At 53.4% G+C, this 23,175-nt stretch overlaps 1 protein-coding gene across 9 annotated transcripts in view; it reads right to left on the reverse strand.

The window, feature by feature from the left end:
• Nucleotides 1–7,331: 7,331 nt before the first annotated feature.
• CARS1 (cysteinyl-tRNA synthetase 1) overlaps nt 7,332–23,175 on the reverse strand; it is a 56,492-nt gene continuing 40,648 nt past the window's right edge. For 4 of the 9 annotated variants that reach the window (XM_004050458.5, XM_004050459.5, XM_019036432.4 and 1 more), the window contains 7 exons: nt 22,154–22,222; nt 18,585–18,666; nt 13,278–13,358; nt 11,768–11,835; nt 8,944–9,003; nt 8,373–8,456; nt 7,332–7,651 (listed from right to left, as the gene is read on the reverse strand). In XM_004050458.5, the coding sequence (XP_004050506.3) occupies nt 7,517–7,651; nt 8,373–8,456; nt 8,944–9,003; nt 11,768–11,835; nt 13,278–13,358; nt 18,585–18,666; nt 22,154–22,222 (579 nt within the window). In that variant the 3' untranslated portion in view covers nt 7,332–7,516. Of the gene's footprint in view, nt 7,652–8,364; nt 8,578–8,943; nt 9,004–11,767; nt 11,836–13,277; nt 13,359–18,584; nt 18,667–22,153; nt 22,223–23,175 lie in introns of those variants that run through there. The other 5 variants (XM_019036433.4, XM_055355192.2, XM_019036431.4 and 2 more) reach the window with 2 other exon arrangements.

Consider the following 23,175-nt stretch of genomic DNA (forward strand, 5'->3'; position numbering starts at 1 on the left):
CGCCGTGGCTCAGGCCTGTAAACCCAGCACTCTGGAAGGCAGAGGCAACAAGTCCAGCCTGGGCAACATAGAGCACCCTTCCCCTGCTCCAAAAACAACAAAAAATTACCCAGGCGTGGTGGCTCAGGCCTGTAATACCAGCTACTTGGGAGGCTGAGGTGGGAGAATTACCTGAGCCCGTGAGGTCAAGGCTGCAGTGAGCAGAGATTGGGCCACTGCACTCCAGCCTGGGTAACCAGAGGGGGACATTGTTTCAAAAAGACAAAAAAAAGGCCGGGCGCGGTGGCTCAAGCCTGTAATCCCAGCACTTTGGGAGGCCGAGGTGGGCAGATCACGAGGTCAGGAGATCGAGACCATCCTGGCTAACACGGTGAAACCCCGTCTCTACTAAAAATACAAAAAAATTAGCCGTGCGTTGTGGCGGACGCCCTAGTCCCAGCTACTCGGGAGGCTGAGGCAGGAGAATGGCGTGAACCCGGGAGGCGGAGCTTACAGTGTGAGCCGAGATCGCACCACTGCACTCCAGCCTGGGCGACAGAGCGACACTCCATCTCAAAAAAAAAAAAAAAAAAAAAATCTAATTAAAACAAAAAACATAAAAACCCCTCAGAGGTGACCGGTGCATGGCTGAGGCCTGACCCACACAGCATGCTCAGTCCTGTCTGGCCATCTGTGTTTTAGGAGAGGGTGTGTGTGCTCTCAATTCCTATTTTACTTATTTAGACTTTCAGACTTTTCTACAATGGTCATGCTTTATGCTTTGCGGAAGCATAAACAATGATAGAAACGACACAAGAACCTGGACATTTGAAGTTTTGAGGGTCCTTCCTCCCATCTAATAAAGTCTCAAGACCATTTGCAGTAATGGGATCTCCCTGCTCCTGGATGTTGGGGTTGGTGGGGGTGGCATCCGGGTGGGTGGATCCTCTGAGGGAGCTGATTCTTGGGGCTGGGGGCACCTGGACCTGCTCCCTGGGAGATCTGCTGGAACTGGAATGATTGTGGTGGTGGTGTTTTTCTCTTGGTGGTTGGTGGTTTCTCTCCTTGGAAGATTCTCATTTGGAAATAGAGTCTTCACAGATGCAATTAGGTAATGAGGTCGAGTGGGCAGATTGCTTGAGCCCAAGAGTTCGAGACCAGCCTGGGCAACATGATGAGATCCCATCTCTACCAAATATCTAAAAATTAGCTAGGCATGGTGGTGCATCTATAGTCCCAGCTGCTTGAGAAGCTGAGGTGGGAGGATCACTTGTGCCTGGGAGTTAGAGGCTGCAGTGAGCTGTGATCATGCCACTGCACTCCAGCCTGGGTGACAGAGCAAGACCAAGACCCTGTGTCAAAACAAAGAAGTCCCCAGACGACACTGACATGCAACCAGAGCTGAGGGCCACTGGGATCAGGACTCCCAGGGTAGCTGGCGCTTGGTGGGTTTCATTCCTGTTTTCCCAGCGCTGCCTCTGCCAGGCCTCAGGCATGAGCCCACCTGTCTACAACCCCTCTGCCGCCTCAGCCTCCTCCAACCTGGAAATCAGGAGTCCCCTCCAGAGGCTACCTTGCCTGTAGTTCTGCTCTTGGCTGCCTTGTCCTCACTGGGGCTCCGGGAGACAGTCCCAGACAGACACTACGTGTTTCTTCTTCGCATTGCCAGCACCCGGAAAAGTGCCTGGCACTTGGCGAGCTGTGCCCTTACCTGGGCGCTACTGACAATGGCTACACCTTGGCCTGGAAGTAGAGGCAGCAATCACTGCCCCATTCAACAGAGGAGAAAACAGAGAAACCCCTGTAATGCCTCCAGCTAAGTGGCTCTGGCCCTGGAGGGGGCGGCCATGCCCTTCACCTGTGGTGGGGGCGCTACTCCTCAAAAGACCTCGCAGCCGCCAAGAGCTGGAGCCTAGGCCTCAGAAATGCCCAAATCCCCCTCAGTAGGGTGGGGGCTCAGCCTGTGGGGCATTAACAAAGTGGGGCCCTGGAGACATCCAAGAGAGGTGGCAGGTTTCTCCTGGTATATGGAGAACAGAAAACACCCATGGCGTACTCCACACAAAAGAGGGGTGCGCAGACAGGGAGTGCCTTTGCAAGCTTCCCAGCCTCAGAAAGAAGGCATCTGGAAGACTGTACCCCAAATGTTGTAGGGATTTGAGAGGTAGGGCACAGGGTCTTTCAGTTTCTACTTTATACTGGAAGTTTTCTGTATTATTTATTTTTAAATAATGAATACATGACGTTTTTATAGTAAAGACACCAAAGATTGCTCTTTGGGGAAAAACAGGAAGATGTAAATCTGGCTCTTAGAGCTGAACAGAGCTTTCATGTACAGAAAAGAAACACTTTTCACAGGCAAACTAATATTATACAAGAAAAGTGCCCACCCCACGTTGTTCCAGAAGGATCTGCTGCAGCCTGACAGCAAGAGATTGCAGGGTAGGGAGGTGCTGAGGTCCTCTTGCGGGCCAAACCAATGGCCTGGGCCCAGCCAGCCTATTGTCACTGCAGCCCCTCGATCCAGCCTGGGGAGACTGGAGGAAGTCAGGGAAGGGCAGAGAGAAGGCACACCGGGCAGTGGGCCCTCAGAGCGGGGAAACTCCAGGCAGAAAAGCGGCCCAGAATCACTCTGAATTGGGGGGCGTGAAACAGGGGCCACAGCCTGGCCCTACTGCAGTCCAGGTGGAGCCAGGCCTTCACCAGCTGTGGGGACCAGGCGTGCCCCTGGCAATCCGGATACGTTTTTGTGCAGCCACCGCTGGAAATGGGGCACAGGCCACTCCTTCTTGCCTCCTTGGATGGCACCGCGGCTTTGGGCCAACCTCCGCTCACCCCAGTGGTGGCAGCTAAAGACAAGGGTATTTCCTCATGGCCCAGTTGTCAGGATATTTGATACATGGTTTCCAGCACAGGCCAGTAAAGAGGATACACTGTGGAAGGGATTGCTGCTGCTGCAGTGCCGGCTGCACTTCATCAGTTTCCTTGGCTAAAGGATACTGAGTTACAGGTTTCAGGCTACTTTGTATCTCATTAAAGACACCTCTCCATGCAGCCGCCATTATCACACTAACAAAATTAGCAAAAATCTTGACTGTCATCCAATACTTGGTCATTCAAATTTCTTGAAGATTTTTTTTTTTTTTTTTTTTTTTTGAGACAGAGTTTCGCTCTTGTTGCCCAGGCTGGAGTGCAATGGCGCGATCTCGGCTCACCGCAACCTCCACCTCCCGGGTTCGAGCGATTCTCCTGCCTCAGCCTCCGGAGTAGCTGGCATGTGCCACCATGCCACCATGTATCTTGTATTTTTAGTAGATACAGGGTTTCTCATGTTGGTCAAGCTAGTCTTGAACTCTTGACCTCAGGTGATCCGCCTGCCTCAGCCTCCCAAAGTGCTGGGATTACAGGCATGAGCCACTGTGCCCGGCCCCCTTTGAAATGTCTTTACAGCAGGTTTGTTCAAATCCTTCAAAGATTATCCCTCAAACCTGGTGGTTTTGTTTCTCGAGTCTCTCCCAGTCCTTCTTTTCTGCCCTATTCTGCTCCCTTTGACGCAGGCATATTGAAGATGCCAGCCGGGCATCTGGCAGAATGCCCCACCTTCTGCACAAATGTGGTGGCTGCTTCATGGCCTCACCTGCATTCTCCCTCTGTTCCCAGTATTTCCTGCAGACAGGAAGTGAGCTGGACAGCCTTGCTCCTGAGGGGGCTGTAGCCCAGCAGCACAGGCCACAGCTGGGAGACTGCAGGAATGCAGAATCTTGGGCTCCTCCTAGACCTGAACTGAAATTTGTGTTAACAAGCAACCCTGGGCAGTTTATACGCACATTCAAGGTTAAGGAGCCCTAGCCTAAAAGCTGCATTCAATACTGACTTATACTTTTAGAGGAAATCCTTCTTTTTGTTGGGGGGCTGACAGCCAGAGCCCAACATCAGAAAGTAACACGTATCCCCTCCTGGAAACCTACAAGTCACTCACAAGGTGACACTTTGGCATCAAGAAATTATCCAGCACCTACCAGCTTTCATCCAGGGGTCTCAGCATCCGCAGTCAGCCCCTGCCTGAATCAGTGACTTCATTCGGGGTTGCAGAATGGAGATGTCTGATCCTGGTGCTTCTTCCCTTAGCTGGCATCTTTGGGGGAAAGAACAACTTTCCCCTTTCAGCTAGGGCCATTTGGTGGCCCTGAAATACACTTCCCATGCAAGGTAAAATAATTGGTTCTGTCACTAATGAGTAACTCTACAGAAAGGAGCTGACACAGGCCACCTCCAGTAATGACAATATGTTTTAGCTTTCTCTAGTTTTGAGAATAAATACAGATGCCTGGGGTTTTTTTTTTGTTTGTTTTTGTTTTTTGTTTTGAGACAGAGTCTTGCTCTGCCATCCAGACTGGAGTGCAGTGGTGTGATCACAGCTCACTTGCAGCCTCCACCTCCCATGCTCAGGCAATCCTCCAACCTCAGCCTCCTGAGTAGCTGGGATCACAAGTGCGCCACTACACCGGCTAATTTTTTTGACTTTTGGTAGAGACAGGGTCTCGCTATGTTGCCCTGGCTGGAATCATTCTTTTCAATGCTCAAATTGTCCCAAACTTAGCCAGTAGGAGCTCCTGAAGCCTTATTTTAAAGTAATTATAGGTTTCCAGAAAACTGCACAGTTTGTTTCCTGATGGTCACACCTTGCCTGGCCAGAGTTCAAGATCAACACAGGAGACTGACATTGGTACAATGTGTGTGACTCTACGTTGTGCTATCACATATGCAGATTTGTGTGATCACCATGGAAACAAGAACACAGAAGTGCCCTCCCCACCAACCCCACCTCCTACTGTCCCTGTGCAGTCACTCCCCTCCACCTGCCCCCACCCCCACCATCTTTAACCCCAGCTACCACCATCTGTTCTCTATTCCTACTTGAGAATGTTATCTACGTGGAATCACATGGCATGCAACCTTTCAGGGGTGGCTTTTCCACCCAGCAGAATGCCCCTGACACATACCACCCAGCTGCTATGTGTCACTACCTTGTCTAGTGTCCTCCTGACCTGACTTCTTGGTGTTTGAAAGCTCCCCTTTTGGGGCACAAGAGTGCCTGGGCTCAGCTACTCCTGCTGCTGCAGACCTGGAACTGGCCATTTCTCCAGGGGGTGGGATGGGGTTTAGAGCCCCAGATCGGGGCTGGGGCTGCTCAGTGCCACCAGGGCTGTCTTGCTTCTCCACCCTTCCCATCTACACAGTCAGGAAACAATCTACTTTTTAAAATCACAAGTTACTTCATATTGTTTTTTCTAATTCGTATTTAATAGTAAAGTGATTTTCCTTGACTTGATATTTTATTCTCTTACATTAAAAACTTGATTGCTAGGCTGGGCGCAGTGGCTCACACCTGTAATCCCAGCACTTTGGGAGGCTGAGGTGGGCGGATCACTTGAGGTCAGGAGTTCAAGACCAGCCTGGCCAATATGGTGAAACCCCATCTCTACTAAAAATACAAAAATTAGCTGGGCATGGTGGCGTGTGTCTGTGATCCCAACTACTTGGGAGGCTGAGGCAGAAGAATAGCTTGAACCCGGGAGGCGGAGGTTGCAGTGAGCTAAGATTGCTTCGCTGCACTCCAGCCTGGGTGTCAGTGATCTTATTTGTGTTGGCATACAGGGTTTGAAAATTACAATGCCAATGTTATTACTAACAACAAAACTATTGAATTGACTTTTCTGCACTTTTTTTGACCTTAGAAGATACCCCATTAAAGACGTGTAGCAAAAAATGGCCAATTCTCAGAAAGTTGAAGTTCTTTTCTTGAGGTTGCCAATTTGATTTATGTTTTTGTGCCAGATGGTACTTTCTGAAATAGCTGCAGTAGTATTTCCCATCCCTTCTGGAACCCAGTAATGCCCACCACAGGGTAGTGTCTATGCCTCCCCCTCCCCACGAACGTGGGTGGGCCTTGTGACGGCCTCCGCTAGGGAGGACAGTGGAAGTCAGGACATGACCTCCGAGGTTAGATCCTAAAATGCCATATAGCTCCTGTCTCTCTCTCTCTCAGGACTCGCACCTTTGGAGCTATAGGCTGTTGCAACAGAAATCAGCCACCGTGAAGCCGCCAAGCTGGAGAGACCACACACAGGTCTCACAGAGGTAAAAGGTGCCCAAGCAGCCCTAGTGTGGGACCCAGGCACAAACTTAGAGATGACCCCATCTGCCTGCAACTGAAAACCAATCAGCTGAGCCCAGTCATTCCAGAGCCATGAGTTATTAACATGATCGTTGTTGTTTTCAGCCATGAAGTTTTCGGGTGATTTGTTAAGTGGCAACAGATAACTGGAACATGTTTGTTTTACTTTGTTTGGGGGACTTTTCTTTCTTGCTGGTTTAAATTTTTTTATATATAAAATACTGACAAGGTTCAAAGTCAGACCTATCAATACCCAGAGACTGTCCTCATTGATTTATAACCTTAGTGCTCCCTGCATAATTGGGTGGGTGCTCTCAAGCTGTGCCAAGCACCCTGCTGATGCACAGACAGGCTGGTTCCAGCCTTTTGCTGTGTCACACACTACTGCAGTAAACAGCATGCGCATGCGGAGGGCAAGGACAAAGAACTGGTGCACCCACAACCCAACACTGCCACACTCCCCATGCTGAGGCTGCTGCCACCATCCACATGCACTGGATGGAGTGTCCCCCCCTGGATGTCCACAGCACCAATGACTGTCTTTTGTCCCGATGGATATGGCCTGGCACCAGCTTCCGCAGGCATGAAGCAGGCTCTGGCTTCTGCTTATGCCCTCCTCAGCCAAGGATGGGTAAGCACCTTCGCGTCTGGGTGGTGATTCTTAGTCCAGGTGAACCAGGTGTGGAGGCAGGGTGGCAAGGACAACACTGGGCAATGGGGACAGAAGGCCCCTGCTGTGTTGAGACCACCCCCACAACTCACCCATTAGCCATGCAGATCCTGGACTTGCTGTCTCCAGCGGCAGTTCTGGGCAGCTCGCCAGGGGCCTGCCTGCTGAGCCACTCACTGTGCTGCTGCCCAGTATGGAACGGCTCTAGGAAAACCTGCAGTGTGTTTATTCATCAGAACCCGAGGGCAGACTGAGCGGCCTTTGTCTAGGGCTCAGCAGGCTCTGCCAGTCTGAGCCTGTCTTTTTCCTACTCAAATACCTCCCAATGTGCCCACACACCAGAGATTAGCCGATAGCCATCAGCATGAGGGAGAAATTCCTCGGCCAGCTGAAGCAGCTCAACTGACCCAAGCACCTAAGTTGTGACCTGCTGACCAAGCGGCCCTGGCTGGCCACCAGGCCTCCTGCCAAGTGCTGAACATGCAGAACAAGACAGAGAGGGTCTCACTGTTGAGAAAAATTTATTATCAATGTCTCAGAGCCAACGACGACATGAACCTACATGAACACAACTCTTAATTTAGGACCCAAGGGTGACTGTAAACATGATAGGAGCGCTGGGGCATTGTCACTGAGGCAGACAGCAGACACTAGTCCACAATGGTTTAAAAAGTCAGTCCTGTGCCCCCTCACTGGAAGCTTCCATTCTGGGCCATCTGCAGATATTCCTTGTAGAGCTTCTCCTGAGCCTCGAAGAGCTTCTTCAGCTTCTTGGCTTGCCCTTTGCTGAGCTCTTTGCCCTCCATGTCGTGTGTGGGCAGACCCTGAAAACCCAGAGCACAGCAGCTATTGGTCTCCTCTGCACCTGGGTAACCCCAACTCCCCTTTCTTTGCCCTCCCGTCTCAAAGTGTCTATCTCCCTGATGCAGCCATGTCCTCTTGCTTGGACATTCAGTCACCACACTGCTCTGGAGCCAGCACACTCATCTGGCAGTGCTGGCTCCAGCAGCTAAGAATGGGAGAGGGGCGACCAGAGTCTGGGGGTGCTTCCTGCCTAAGGTGAGGGGCACTGTGCCCCTCAGAGCCTACCCATGGCTGAGTTCTGACACAGCTGGCCCAAAGGTACATAGCAAACACATCCAAATGCCAGCAGGGAGGGGCCTAGAGGTTTGGAGGCAGTGGCTGTGAATCACTATGACAAAGGAAGAACCTGGGGGTAGGAGGCCTATCTGCGCCACGGCACTTCAGCCAGCTTGTGAGGGCCTGGGTGGATCTTGGCCCGGGGCCACAACTACCAGGGCTAGGGACCAGAGCTCACCACACCAGTGGAGGGGGCCCTGGCACGGGCTTGCCTAGCTGCCTGGGCTGTGGAAGGAGCTCAGTAGTTGGGCCAGGAGGCCCTGGACCTAAAGCGGGTGTCAGATTTGATTCCAAATTTTCTACAGACAGAAAATCTGCTTGTCCAAGGTTGAAAGTTCCTGTCCTCCCACTTTAATGTGGTCTGATAAAGTTCTGAATAGAAGAGAAGGATGCTTACATGCTTACATTTTCATCAAACTTGGAGTATTTGTCAGTTTCTGACAGGAACATCTCACTGGGGGGAATCTTCATCTTGGCCAGCTTTGCTGCCTAGAACACGCAACACGGCACAGTCACTGCCCCCGAGCAGCACCTGGGGCTCCACACTGTGAACGACATCTGCTCATACCTCCAGCCCTCAACTTGCTTCCAAGCCCTCAGATTCAGAGTGCTATGAAAGATGGGAAGGGGAAAGCCAAGGTGGAGGGAACATACAAGGAATTTAAAATTAAACCAGATGTTATTTCTACAGGAGTAGTGGAAAGCTTACTAGAAAACCTAATAGTAGTAAGTCTATAAACGCTGTCTTGGAGCTTGTGACCACATGGCACAGCCTTCCCCTTGGCCAGGCCTTCCCTGCACCCCAGGTGAGAAGGGCCTGGCGGGCCTTGGGTGGTGGAGGCAGAAAGCGGAGCTCCTTCTGTGAGGGTCTGCAGGGGCCTGGCTAAGGTCCACGGAGGCACAGAGAGCCACAGGGCATGGGGTCAGGGTGCACTCCTGCCCAGGAGAGCCCTCACTCCCAAACAAAATACATTACTTCTTGTTCCTGTTTCCTCCGGGCCGCCTCCTCTTTCTTCTTCCTCTTCTCCTCTTCAACCTGGAGGGTCAATACAGAGCCAGATGAGACAGGGCTGCCTCAGGCTGCTGGGTCTCTCGGAGTGAGAGGTCTAGCCAAACAAGCCCCTCTCCTAGGGCCTGGCATGGAGGGCTGAACTCTGACCAGGCCCTCCCCACTATGGGGAGACAAGCCCATGTGCCGGGCAGCACACCGACCCTCTTCCATTCCCTTTGGGGATCCTCAGCGGCACCCCTGGGTGCCTGGCCCTGCCCTAGATGCAAAGGTATGCAGCAGGCAGACAAACAGAACCAATGCTAAAAGATCCAGGCACCACTAACATGAAGAAATGGACCAGCATGGTGAGCCTGGCCCAAGGAGAGAGGATCTGTAAGGCGATGACCAGGACAGCACTGTGAGGGTTACCCTGAGTGGGTCTTGGGGTACCTGGGAAGGAGCAAGAGCCCCAGGGCAGGATGGGGATGGTGGGCGGAGGGCAGCCTTGGGGGCTAGATGAGGAGACCAGAGCCCACTCCAACCAGCAGGCAGTATCCAGGCAGGGGCGAGGACAGTCTGATGCTGCAGGGAGAGCTTATTAGTGGAGCCAGCAGGCTGGGTGCCGGTGAGGGAAGCCCTCGGTTGCTTTGGGAGGTTCTGGCCTGAGCCATTGCACGAACAGACATGCCCTCCACTGACGGAAAAGGAGCAAGTTTGGGGAGTTGAAAATCACATTTTCACCTTTCCTTTGGACAGCCTAGGTTTCAGATGCTTCCCAGCCCAGTGGAGCTATCGGGTAGGCATGCCCTCCATGGCAGGAAGGAGGAACAAGTTTGGGGAGTTGAAAATCACATTTACTTTGGACAGCCTAGATATCAGATGCTTCCTGGCCCAGTGGAGCTATCAGGTAGGCAGCTGGGCAAACTGTTTTTGGGCCACCGGGTACAAGATAGATGGTGGAGAAGCCGCAGGACCAGATAAGGTCTCCTGGGGAGGCGCCGCACACAGAGCTGGGGAAAAGAAACCAGGAAGGCACAAAGGTCTCAGAGACTCAGGATGGGGCTGGGGCCAACAGGATCGAGCTCTTTCGAGATGGATGGAGGGAGAGCAGGGCTGGCCGAGGGAAAGGGGCTGAGGTGGGGGAGGAGCTGGGCACTGAGCTTGGAGGAACCAGAGACACAGTGCTCAGGATTTCTGCTTTTTCCCTTTAAAAGTTAGTATGTGTTTATGTGCTGGTGGGAATGGTACAGGGAGAGGCAGGACCCCTCCCCCATGGTGCCTCGGGCCTGGGGATGCCTTCTTGCAGCCGCTTGGTGAGGTAAGAGTCCCTTGGTTGGGAAACAGGAGCTACTAGAAGTCACAGGCCACAGCCAAGGTGGCCAGTGGAAAGGCCAGCACAAAGAGTGCAAGGCCTGTGAGGCTCTGGCCAGGCCACCCTGGCGCTCCTCTTGTCTGCTTCCTGCTTCTGAGCACTCTACCAGGGAGTGCAGCAAGCCAGGGCGTCTGCACAGCCAGCACCAGGCCACCTCACAGCACAGCACGGCAGGCGAGACCCAAGGCTAGGTGAGTGACTGTGATGGAATGGGGAGGGGCCCTGATGAGGCAGTCACACCAGCCAACCTCACATGGCAAGCCCAGCTCTTCCCAACCTGCCAACCAGGATGGACCTGCAGACCACTCACCACTGTCTAGAGCTTTCCCCAGAGTTCCAGTTTGTTATTCCTCCAAAGCACTGCAAACTCCAGCCACCCACACTTGCATCTGGCATGAGCTCTCCCCTTGTGCCTTGGGCCAGTGCAGGGCTAGGCATAGATGCCTTCCCTGACCTTGTACATCCCATCTATCAATCAACCACCCTGTCGATTCTCCTTCCTCAGTTCCTCCCAGAGCCTCCTTCCTGAGAGCTGTGGCATCCAAACTCGCCCTCCACGGTGGTCTCCTGCTTTAAGCCTCTTGGGGACCCACCTGCTGGTGGCAACAGCCCCCATGGCCCACCTCCCATGGTGTGCACTGGGGGCCCAGGTGCCTCTCATCCTGCTGCCTGCATCCCAGGGTACCCCAAGCTCTGTGCCCAGAGGTTCTGACATTGCATTTTTGTTCCTGTTCTTCTGTCCTATTGGGCACCGAGGAACTTGGGCCATCCCTGATCCTGGGGGCGTTGTGGGGTGCAGGTGGGGAGTATGCTGGGAATAGGAGGTGGAGATGCATCAGTGACACGCGCCACCCGGGTGAGGGCAAGGTGGGACTGGGATCTTAACATGTCAGCTTCGGGCCAGGCGCGGTGGCTCAAGCCTGTAATCCCAGCACTTTGGGAGGCCGAGGTGGGTGGATCACGAGGTCAGGAGATTGAGACCAGCCTGACCAACATGGTGAAACCCCATCTCTACTAAAAAAATACAAAAATTAGCTGGGCACAGTGGTGCGTGCCTGTAGTCCCAGCTACTTGGGAGGCTGAGGCAGGAGAATCCCTTGAACCCGGGAAGTGGAGGTTGCAGTGAGCCGAGATCGTGCCACTGTACTCCAGTCTGGGCAACAGAGTGAGACTCCGTCTCAAAAAAAAAAAAAAAAAAAAAGTCAGCTTCACAGTTTGCCAAAAGTGACTGGTTTTCACTCAAACTGAGGGAATAATCTTTTTAAAGGAGGTCCTTCATTAGAAGATACTAGTTAATTTTTCTTTCTGACATTTATAAATACTGGGATTTTAATAAAAGTGTAAACATCAATGCTTAAAAAGTAAACTATGTAATAATCGCAATGGTTTTTACATTTTCAACAAATATCAAGCTTAAGTCATTTTCACTTTACTCACCCGTCTCTTTTCTTCTCTCTCTTTTAATAAGGTGTTTCTGTCTACCAGTTTCACCACTGTGGGCAGTCCTGCAAAATAAACTGCGTGTGAGAAGAGGCTGGGCTCTGTGGGCCGTCCCCACTGCGGGGCCAGCCCTGCCCTGCCCTGCCCTGCCCAGACCATGCGGTGCTGCCCATTCAGAGCGAGGGCCCACTGGAGAAAAACAAACAAAAACCTCCATAGCAGCAGTGAAGCACAGGAGAACATTTTGGTTTGTGTGTGTGTGATTTTTTTTTTTTCTTTTTTTGAGACAGAGTCTTGCTCTGTCATCCAGGCTGGAGTGCAGTGGCATGATCTCAGCTCACTGCAACCTTTGCCCATCGGGTTCAAGCAATTCTCGCGTCTCAGCTGCCCAAGTAGCCCACACCCAGCTAATGTTTTAGTGAAGATGCGGTTTCACCATGTTGCCTAGGCTGGTCTCGAACTCCTGAGCTCAGGTAATCCGCCCACCTCAGCCTCCCAAAGTGCTAGGATATAGGTATGAGCCACCACACCTGGCGAGAACATTTTGTAATGAGAAGGTAGGAGGAAGGTCTTGCCAGCCAGGAGTAGGAAAATAGGACATGTCATCTGAGATTTAAAATTAGCAGGGGCAGAGTGGAAGAGTGGAATTGGAGGGTTCGTAACACAAAGAAACGATAAATGCTTGAGGTGATGGACATCTCAGTTACCTAGATTTGATCACAGTACCTCATACGCATGTATCCAAATATCACACATAGCCCATAAATATGTACAACTATTATGTATCCATAAAAACTGAAACTAAGGCTGGGCATGTGGCTCATGCCACTTTAGGAGGCCAAGGTGGGCAGATTACTTGAGGTCAGGAGTTCGACACTAGCCTGGTCAACACAGTGAAACCCCGTCTCTACTAAAGATACAAAAATTAGCCGAGCATGGTGGTGGGCATCTGTAATCCCAGCTACTCGGGAGGCTGAGGCAGGAGAATCGCTTGAACCCGGGAGGCAGAGGTTGCAATGAGCCGAGATCGCGCCACTGTGCTCCAGCCTGGGCGACAGAGCGAAACTCTGTCTCAATAAATAAACAAATAAAAATTGAAAATAAAAAACAAAAAAATCAACTTTCTGTGGAACAAAAAGACCTCCACGAAGTGGGAGAACAAGCATGCAATCTGTTGACGGTGTACAGGATACAGGCTGGTTCCTCAGCTGAGAGCTTCAAAGGCGGTAGCAACAGGAGCAGTGGGCAGCCAGGCCCCTAGGGGAGATGACGCGCAGGGGAGGTGACGCCACCACACGCAGCAGTGGGAAGGAGCTACGGGGTGCTCCCCTGCCCCTGCCAGGCTGGCCAGTGTGGGAATGGCGCTGGGGGACCCATGGGGCTGCCACTTTGGGATTCTGCATCAGCAATCATGATGCATGAGCCTCAGCCCAGCCCCGGGAGCTCTCCTTGTGACACCTCTCCAAGCTCCTGGTAACTTCGTAGCAAACAGCAAGGGCTCACCCACCTTCGTGGTCTTCAAACCGCACCCCAAGCTCGGGCAGGATGTCGTCCCGCAGGGCATCGCTGAGCTGCAGAATCTCAGGGACTGTAGAAGCAGAGCAGTTCCGTCAGACATGGAGGAGCCAGGGCCCACACAACGAGTGCCTCCTCCAGCGCTGGGGACGGAGGGGCCGCGGCCCACAGAACAAGTGCCTCCTCCAGTGCTCAGGAGGGAGGGGCCGCGGCCCACAGAAGGAGTACCTCCTCCAGTGCTTGGGAGGGAGGGGCCAGCAGCTTGATCGGCTGCAGAAGCCCAGAGACTAGTGTCTCCTGTAAGCCCAGGGGCTGTTCTGGGGGTGCAGGGCAGAGCCAGGAGGAAGCATAGCACACTGGCTGCTGGAAGCGGTTCTTACAGGAAAGGGACACAAGTTGGGCCGATAGCAGGGGTGGGAGGGTCAGGACAGGCCTGGGGGTCCCTTCGGGTGCTAACACTCTTCATCTGAGGCAGTTTCTCTGTTGGTGCCAGAATCAGCTTTCTTACGGAAGGACCATTTAGACTCAAGCCCTAAGGACTTGGTTCCCAAATGCACACAGGACTGGGATGGGGGTCCTGACTGGGACCCAGGAGAGCTGAGTCCCAGGACCACTAAGGAGCTCTAGCTCTGTGAGAATCAGCCCTCCCAGGGCTGAAGCGCACACAGCTGTAAAGGCGGGGGTGAGCGGTGGGGGTGGACCGCAAGTTGCTTCCCAAGACTGTGCTCACCTCTGCCTCTGACTGGGGACCTGACCCAGCTGGGAGGGTGAAAGGAGGCATGACAGGGAGGGCGACTGTGACCTCCATCACATGGGGAGGGAGCTTCGCTTGGAAACCCATGTGTCTGTGGCTGACTTCAGAGCGCAGCAGTGCAGACTTGCCCGGCATCCCACGGTTCTCCTAGTGGGCTCCTCACGCAGTCTCTACCAGACGCCCCCTCTGTGTCTCTGCTCTGCCCGAGTTTTCCCGTTCCCAGCCCACGCACAACGCCCAGGTAGGGAACAGGACATAAGAAGTTTTGGGTGTTACAGGGTAAATGGGATGCCAACCTATCTCAGAAAGACTCCAGAGTATCAGGTGATGTGACAGCATCTCCTAGACTACATCAACAGGACAGATGCTTGCTGCTCTCCAAGTGACAACTTTCTGCTCTGAAATCTGACCTTGGGTTTGCTGGAATCACCACACCCTTTAGTTTTCTTCTGGCCCCTCAGCTTGCTGCGCCCAACTGTGCTAGGCGGACAGGTGCCCTGCCCCCAGCCTGCTGGGACCCCCACCATCCCACCCCATCCTCCTGCCTGCCCTGCCTTTGGACAGCACTGACCATGCACATGCTGCCATTCTCGTCTGTCCTTTTCCTGCTGTGTCCTCATGACTGAGACCCCTACAGCTCCTTGCTGGGCACCCCACACCTTCATTCACTGCTAGATAAAATATTCACATATCCGGGCAGGCGCGGTGGCTCATGACTGTAATCCCAGCACTTTTGGAGGCTGAGGCGGGTGGATCACAAGGTCAGGAGATCGAGACCATCCTGGCCAACATAGTGAAACCCCATCTCTACTAAAAATACAAAAACTATCTGGGTGTGGTGGCATGTGCCTGTAATCCCAGCTACTCGGGACGCTGAGGCAGAAGAATCGCTTGAACCAGGGAGTTGGAGGTTGCAGTGAGCCAAGATGACACCACTGCACTCCAGCCTAGCGACAGGGCAAGACTCCATCTCAAAAAAAAAAAAAAAAAATTGCATATCCTTGGGCTTCAAGGCCCCGCTCATAAGCACAGCCACTTTGGGCAGCTTCCTGAGTTTCAACCTCCCCAGGCAGAGACCTAGGGGAACAATGGCCTTTGTATTTGTCTGCAGTATCATTCCTGGGAACAGGCCCTCCTCAGCCACCTGAGGAGCAGCTGACTGGGGCATGAGCTGAGGTAGGTGCCTGCCCTTCACTCTTTGAAAGCCAACCCTGGATAGCACCCTCATTAGAAGGAAGGCAAGCCAGCACCTGTGGTCACTGTCACGGGTGTCATGGGAGGCCACAAGGCCAGCACCCCAGCCCACCCGCCATGGGTGATCATCAGAGCAGGCACCAAGAAGCCTCCCGGGCCACACTCCCTGGAGTAAAGGGACACACACCGTACCCCTCAGGGCCACACCGACCTCTGGGTCTGGATTCTGAGGAGCTGAGGAAGAAGCCTCTGTGGCTTCTGTTAGCAGAGCTGGGGCAGAGGAGCAGACAATGACATCATCATCAGGGATTTACTGAAGAGAAATGTGGGCTACAAAGATAACGCAAAGGTGATGAGAATTCTTCCATGGAAGAATAGACAGATCAGGGCCCATCCATCCATGGAATATGATTTGGCCATTAAAAAGGCAGGAGGTCCTGACACAGGCTGCAACATGGATAGACCTGAGGACACCGTGCTCAGCGAAATAAGCCAGACACAGGACAAACACTGTGTGACTCCACTCACGTGGGGTCCCTGGAGTAGTCAAATCCACAGAGACAGAAGTACACGGTGGGCACCAGGGGCTGAGGGAGGGGATGTGGAGTTGCTGTTACATGGGGACAGAGTTCCAGTTTGGGAAAAGGGAAGAGTTCTGGAGATGGACGGTGGCGGCTGCACAACACTGTAAATGTCCCTAACGGCACTGAGCTGTGTATTTTAACATAATAAAAACAAAAACGTGGCGATGGGGAAATGGCATCATCTCCCCAGTGCAGAGGGCCCTGGCCCAGCCCCTGGCTTTCTCACTTCAGTGCCTCTCTCCTGGTCAAACCCTGAACCCACTGCCCTCCTTGCCAGGCCTGTGCTCTCTAGCTGACTGGACCATGGGGGTATTTCCAGGGGAAACAGTTTCTTTTTCGTCTGTCTGTGGAGCATCTGGCCTGGGCCAAGCAGATCCCAGCTGATCTGAGGGCCACCCCTGAGCTTGTTATACACTCGCTTTCTCTTCGGCCAGCCATGAGATGTTAACAGTGAATAACAAAACAGTCACTATTTGCTGCTGCTGGGGAGACAGGGTGATTGCACCAGAGCGACCTCTAACACGCTGCCCCATCGGATGGTCTGAGGCCGCTGGATCCCCAGGGTCTCTGGCTCACAAGGCACATATGGGATGCTGTACAGGGTAGGGATCACCACCATCTTAACCTGGGGCCACATCGCCCATCTACCTGCTCCAAGCAACAAAACAAAAGTGAAAAGCAAACAGAAAGCAAAACCTAACTACTTCCAATGCTGGCTGGCTGGTGCCACTCTCCAGGCCTGAGCAAGCCCTGTCCTGGTCAGTGCCACCGAGCAGGAGCTTGTGCCTGGCCAGTCCCCCTTTAGCGCCCTCCCGGGGCTGTGGCATGCCAGGGAAGCCAAGGCCACGTGCACAGTCTTGTATGACCCCGGGGAGCTGGGGCCCGGGCTCGGCCTTCGATGTCCCCCAGAAGGCAGGTGGAAATGCCCAGGCTGCCTCCAGGAATGGTCTTCCCATGCCCACGACCCCAGCGATGCCGCCAAGTTAGTGCTGCCAAGATTGCTGGAGAGCCCTGCGCTGGTCCTGAATAGGCTGGTCCAGGCTTGGTTCAGTTTGATTCCAGTGCTTTGAAATGCTGAGGGCATCAGGTGTTGGAGAGGGGCGATGGTGCTTATGTGGTCAGGTCAGGTGCACCCACCACTGCCTGTTAGGGGCTCAGTCAGGCCCAGGCCCCTCTCCAGAGCACTTGTGGCAGCCCAGCAGCCCAGCAGCCCGGCCAGCCTCTCCTCTCACCCAGTGTCCTGCACTCTCCTGCAGCCTGTGGAGCTCCGAGCTCCCGAAACTCTTTCCTGCCCTCCTGCCTCCTGCTCCACTGTCCCCTGCCTGAAACAGGCCCAGATTCGGCTCCTCCGCCTCTCGGCCCCTCCACCCACCCAGGCTTCCTGATCCTTCCTCAAGGTGCAGCTTCTCCTAGAGGCTTGCTGGGTCTCTGTCTGCTCTGTCTTCAGCATGCCCTGCCTGGATGCTGCCCCACTGTGACCCTCCATGATGGGCTCTGCACAGATGGGGACCAGGTGGATCCTAGGTCGGACTTCCCACCACACAGAGGCCCCCTGGGGAGGGAGAATTAGCACAGCAGGTGATGGAGTAGCACTCGAGGTCAGTGTGACGCGGCCAGGGCTCTCCTTTCCTCTTTTGGAGGATCATGGTGGTAAATGAGGCAATGTGCAGAAAGCAGTGGGCAGGGCCCAGCACATCCTAAGTCCTCAGTGTGTGTTCCCAGCTGTGCTGTTACTCACCAATTCAGAACCACTCACGGGAAGAAGCAAAGGCCTGCCTGACGCTGCTTGTTGCTGTGTTTAACACTTTCTTAAAACTGGCAGTCAAAACGAATGCTCAGATTCAGCACTTTCTAAGTCTTAAACCACACACATCTCAGAAATGTCAAAAGATGAAGGAATGGCCAGGCGCGGTGGCTCACGCCTGTACTCCCAGCACTTTGGGAGGCTGAGGCGGGTGGATCACGAGGTCAGGAGATCGAGACCATCCTGACTAACACGGTGAAACCCCATCTCTGCTAAAAAAACATACAAAAAATTAGCCGGGCGTGGTGGCGGGCGCCTGTAGTCCCAGCTACTCAGGAGGCTGAGGCAGAAGAATGGTGTGAACCCGGGAGGCGGAGCTTGCAGTGAGCCGAGATCGCGCCACTGCACTCCAGCCTGGGAGACAGAGTGAGACTCCGTCTCAAACAAACAAACAAACAAAAAGATGAAGGAATGGCTGCTTATGGACAGTGAGGGGCCACTGTGTGAACCCCAAGTTCAAGCATTCGTCTGGCATGCCTGAGCAGAAAAGGGAACCCTGGAAGCTGCAGCTCGGCTCCACTCTGCAGCAGGAACGAGCCACACCTCAGCGCACCCAGCCTACCAGGTCACCAGGAACAAAAATAAGCCCCAGTGTGAGCCAAATGGCAGGTGGTGACTGGGCTGGTCAGAGGGCCCACCATTCTGCCTCGGCTCAGAGAAGGAGAGGCAAATCAACCCTGGCCCATCATATCACACCCTTGGTCCCCACTGCCCACTCAGCTGCACTCACTCGAGGATTCTGCCCTGCAGGGACATGTGGGGCTGTGGAGACTGGGGTGTGTGGTGCTAATGCACCTGGTGGGTCCAGGCCCGGGATGCCGCTCAACACCCTGTGGTGCACAGGGCAGCCTTCCCAGAGGATGATCCGGCCTGAACGCCATAGTGCCTCGGGGGAGACGCCCGGATCCGGGGAGCCCAGTGAGCGGAGTGGCTCCCACACTCTTTCCAGCAACTGGTCCTCACCTTTTTGCTCTCGGGCAATCTTCCGCACTCCTTCTCGGAATTCTGATAACACCTGAAGGTAGGGCATGACTGTGGCCTCGAGCTGCAGAAAGAAGAGTTTTGTTTCACTGAGAGCTGCTCACACTCCCATATTCATAACTGAATAATAGCTCAGCGGCCGCGACACAGGGCAGGGACTGGCATGGGCAGTGCTGCTGTGCACACTACAGCTGTGACCAGCATCCCAGAGCCTGGACGCTCTCGTCCCTGACACGTGGTCCCTGCTAGGTGTGCGAGTCACACAGACTCTCAGGCCAGAGAGCATGAACTGAGCTTCCTTTCTACTGCAGCAGGTGGGTCTGCAGCCGCTCTGCCCAGTTGCTGACAGGCCCTGCTTTTCTCAGGTCAGACATGCTGCTGTGAAACAGCTTGTCTTTATGGTTTCAGAGGGGCCAGCTCTGGGAGGGACTATTTCCTAAGGGGCCCAAGGACATCACTCCCCAGGCTGGGGCCTTACCTATGCTGAGGCTGGCGGCTCCCGGGCCGTGCTTTCGTCTGATCTGTGGTCACACATACACTTGTTTAAGATGAATGATCTCCATTAAGCACCCACTATCTACATGCTCATTAGCAGCTACACTTACATTCACCACCCACAGTAACACTGGGGAGGCGGCCACAGGATAGAACAACCTTTCTACTACATTTCCCTTTTTTTTTTTAAGACGGAATCTTGCTCTGTCACCAGGCTGGAGTGCAATGGTGTGATCTCGGCTCACTGCAACCTCCGCCTCCCAGGTTCAAGCGATTCACCTGCCTCAGCCTCCCGAGTAGCTGGGATTACAGGCAAGCACCACCACACCTGGCTAATTTTTGTATTTTTAGTAGAGATGAGGTTTCACCATGTTGGCCAGGATGGTCTCAATCTCCTAACCTTGTGATCTGCCCGCCTTGGCCTCCCAAAGCATTTCCCCCTTTTTTTTGAGATGGAGTTTTGCTCTTGTTGCCCAGACTGGCATGCAATGGCGATCTTGGCTCACCGTAACCTCCGCCTTCCAGGTTCAAGCGATTCTCCTGCCTCAGCCTCCCGCGTAGCTGGGATTACAGGCATGCGCCACTACGCCCAGCTAATTTTGTATTTTTAGTAGAGACAGGGTTTCTCCATGTTGGTCAGGCTGGTCTCGAACTCCCGACCTCAGGTGATTCACCCACCTCAGCCTCCCAAAGTGCTGGGATTACAGGCATGAGCCACCACGCTGTGCTAGCATTTCTCTTTTTTTAATAGGACAGAAAAGGTTTTAGGCTTTTGAGCAAGGTTGCTCCCTGCCCCTTAGCTGATTCAGCAGCTCAATAACCAAAATAAAAACATTAGCAAGTGCTGGCTGGGCATGGTGACTCACAACTGTAATCCCAGCACTTTGGGAGGGCGAAGTGGGTGGATCATGAGGTCAGGAGTTCGAGACTAGCCTGGCCAACATAGTGAAACCCCGTCTCTACTAAAATACAAAAAAAATTAGCCGGGCATGGTGGTGCATGCCTGTAGTCCCAGCTACTCAGGAGGCTGAGGCAGGAGAATCACTTGAACTCGGGAGGCAGAGGGTGCAGTGACCGGAGATCGCGCTACTGCACTCCAGCTGTGGAAAGAAGAGTTTTTGTTCGCTGAGAGCTGCTCACACTCCTATATTCATAACTGAATAATAGCTCAGCGGCCACGACACAGGGCAGGGACTGGCATGGGCGACAGAGTGAGACTCTGTCTCAAAAACAGAAACACACAAATTTAGCAAGTGCAAAAGTCAGGCAGGCTAACAAGCCCTTAAGTCTAAACCAAGCTCCCTGAGACCCAATTCTGCATCTGAACTTTGGACTTCTTGGGGGTTTTCGATCTGTATCTCCACCCACCACACAGCCAGCCCAGACAAGCCTTGGGGAAGGACAGAAAGGGAGGCATTCACCCCACTGCTAGGCTCAGTTCCAGCCCTAGGGGCACTGGAGGGGAACTCTCAGAATGGCTTCAGGGGTCTGTCTCAAGAACGCCTGGGGCTGCAACCCCCACCTGAGCATGCTAGCAGGTGGCCGCGTGGCGACACTGAGGTGGTACAAGATGTAGGAACTGCCTCCTTTGCTCCTAAAACCATTTGGATTTGGAAGTTAATCCATGAACGTCAAATGGCCATGATGTGTGGGCACAGGACGTTTTGTCAGCAGGCTCACCATTCGCCGCAGCTGCTTCTTCGCAATCAGCTGACTGCAAAGGCCAAATGAGGCTGCCTGGGGGATGCGGATGCGTGTCCACAGCACGCTGAAGGCACCCCCACAACCACAGCAGCCGTTAAGATGAAAAACACTGCAGTTCAAAGGCAGGCTGACTTTAACCCAGGAGGTGTGTTTTGGTTTTTTGTTTTTAAAGAAAATAAATATCTTAGTATCATTTGCGCAAAAGAACAAAGAAGCTATGTGGGTTTTCTTAAAAGCACCAAAGAAGGTTCATATCAGGAAGTATCAAAAATACCACACCAACTACCACAACCAAGCTAGCTAGCGCTAAGGCTGGCAAAAGGCACCAGGCACATGGGCTAGGTGCTCTGGCAGGACTTCTTACAACACGGACTGTTTTCTCTTTGCAAGTTGGTTCCTGGGGGAGCATCTGTGAGCTCCATCCGCATGGGGGCTCTTCACACCACTTGTCACTAGGAAACAGGATTTTAAAAAGGTTTTGCATTTTGACTTTGTATTAAGCTCCTGTTTTAATTAAAATTACAGTTGTTATATTTAAATATTTAGATCTGCATTCTAATCGAATAGTTAAAGAGCATTCTTGACCTGGGAGCAGGTGGAAGTCCATCTTTAAGAAGCCTGACTGTGGGTGTGTCAGAGGGGACAGGGGTTCTACAGCAGAAGGATATGACTGACAGTGTGTGTCTGCTCACATGCCAACTGCAAACAGAAGCCAGCAACAGACTGCCAGGGTGTTCTGGATGGATTTTCTCACCGCACAGACCCACTAGACAGGGGGCTCTACAGGATGACCTCCCCCTGACCTGTGGGCCACAGCTCTGGGGCAGGGGGTCCTGGCTCAGGCCATGTGGACCGACCTGGGCTCAGGGTCAGGACTGGGCCTGTTAGGGCATCTGCCCAGCCCCATGGGGACCGAGGCAGACAGGGGCGTATCTCCCCATCAGTGTAAATTCTGTGCTGTTTGTGAACTCTGCAGCCTTTCGATGAAGCATTTACTGAATACAGGTCAGTATATGTGATGAAGTCACGTGTGTTCATGATGCCAAGTGGCCACAGCAAAATGCAAATAAGCAGCGGCCTATGTAGTTGGGGTCCAAGACCAAGCTCATGGGACAGCACAATGGCAAAGTGCCCCAAACCAACAGTCACAACCAAAGCAGACCCTCCACACCGGCAGGGCAGCTGACCACACTTAGCACTCTCAGAGCCAGAATTGCCATTTAACTCGAGGCGCTGTCCAGAAGGGTCTGGTGTGGGTGGGCAGACAGAGGAGGGGCAGTTCAGAGGGACACAGAGGGGTAGGGAGTGGGGAGGGAGCAGGTGCAGAAGGCAGGACCCTGCATGCTACTCACACTGAGGCTGGTTCCAGGCCCTCCGACCGGGAATCCCAGGGAGCTGTCCTCTTCTATGGCCCCAAAGATCTAGGAAAAGAAACAGATGGGACCTGAAGCTGCGGCAAGATGAAGGCGGCATGTGGCGAGCAGCTGTGAGCTGTGTTCCTCGTTCACGGGAGGGGGTGCCCCAAGACCAGGAAAGAGATGGAAGCAGCAGCTCCAGGAGCCCCAGAAACCCGAGCCTGAGGGTGCCCTCATTGCTCCAGGATGGCCCTGACTCACAGCTACCCTCTCCAGCTCTGTTTCAGCCAGAAGCCACTGGAGCCCAGCAACAAGGAAAGAGGAGGAGAGGGGAGGGGAGTTGAGTCCAGGCCCTGCTGGCCTTTCAAGGTGCACTGCGGGGAAGGGCTCTGCACAGGATGTGTTCAGAGAGGAGGCCTTGTCCCTGGTTTTGCTTCTGTTTTTTTTTTGGAGATGGAGTCTCACTCTGTCGCCCAGGCTGGAGTGCAATGGCGCAATCTTGGCTCACTGCAAGCTCCGCCTCCTGGGTTCATGCCATTCTCCTGCCTCAGCCTCCCGAGTAGCTGGAACTACAGGCACCCGCCACCATGCCTGGCTAGTTTTTTGTATTTTTTTTAGTACAGACGGGGTTTCACCGTGTTAGTCAGGATGGTCTCCATCTCCTGACCTTGTGATCCGCCCGCCTTGGCCTCCCAAAGTGCTGGGATTACAGGTGTGAGCCACAGCGCCCGGCATGGTTTTGCTTTTCAAACTCCAAGATGGGAGTAGAGGGAAACGGAGTCAAAGGAAAGAAAGAGCTCTGAGTAAGGGACAACTATATGGATGTTACTTATTTTTGTCTGGTTTTGAGACAGGGTCTCCCCTCTATTGCCCAGAGTGGAGTGCAGTAGTGCAATCACACCTCACTATTCAACCTCCTGGGCTCAAGCAAGCCCCTCACCTCAGCCTCCCGGGCAGCTGGAAAACGGGTGTGTGCCACCATACCTGGCTAATTTTTAATATATTTTATAGACCCGGTG

Source organism: Gorilla gorilla, chromosome 9, assembly GCF_029281585.2.
Source record: "Gorilla gorilla gorilla isolate KB3781 chromosome 9, NHGRI_mGorGor1-v2.1_pri, whole genome shotgun sequence".
NCBI lineage: Eukaryota > Metazoa > Chordata > Mammalia > Primates > Hominidae > Gorilla > Gorilla gorilla.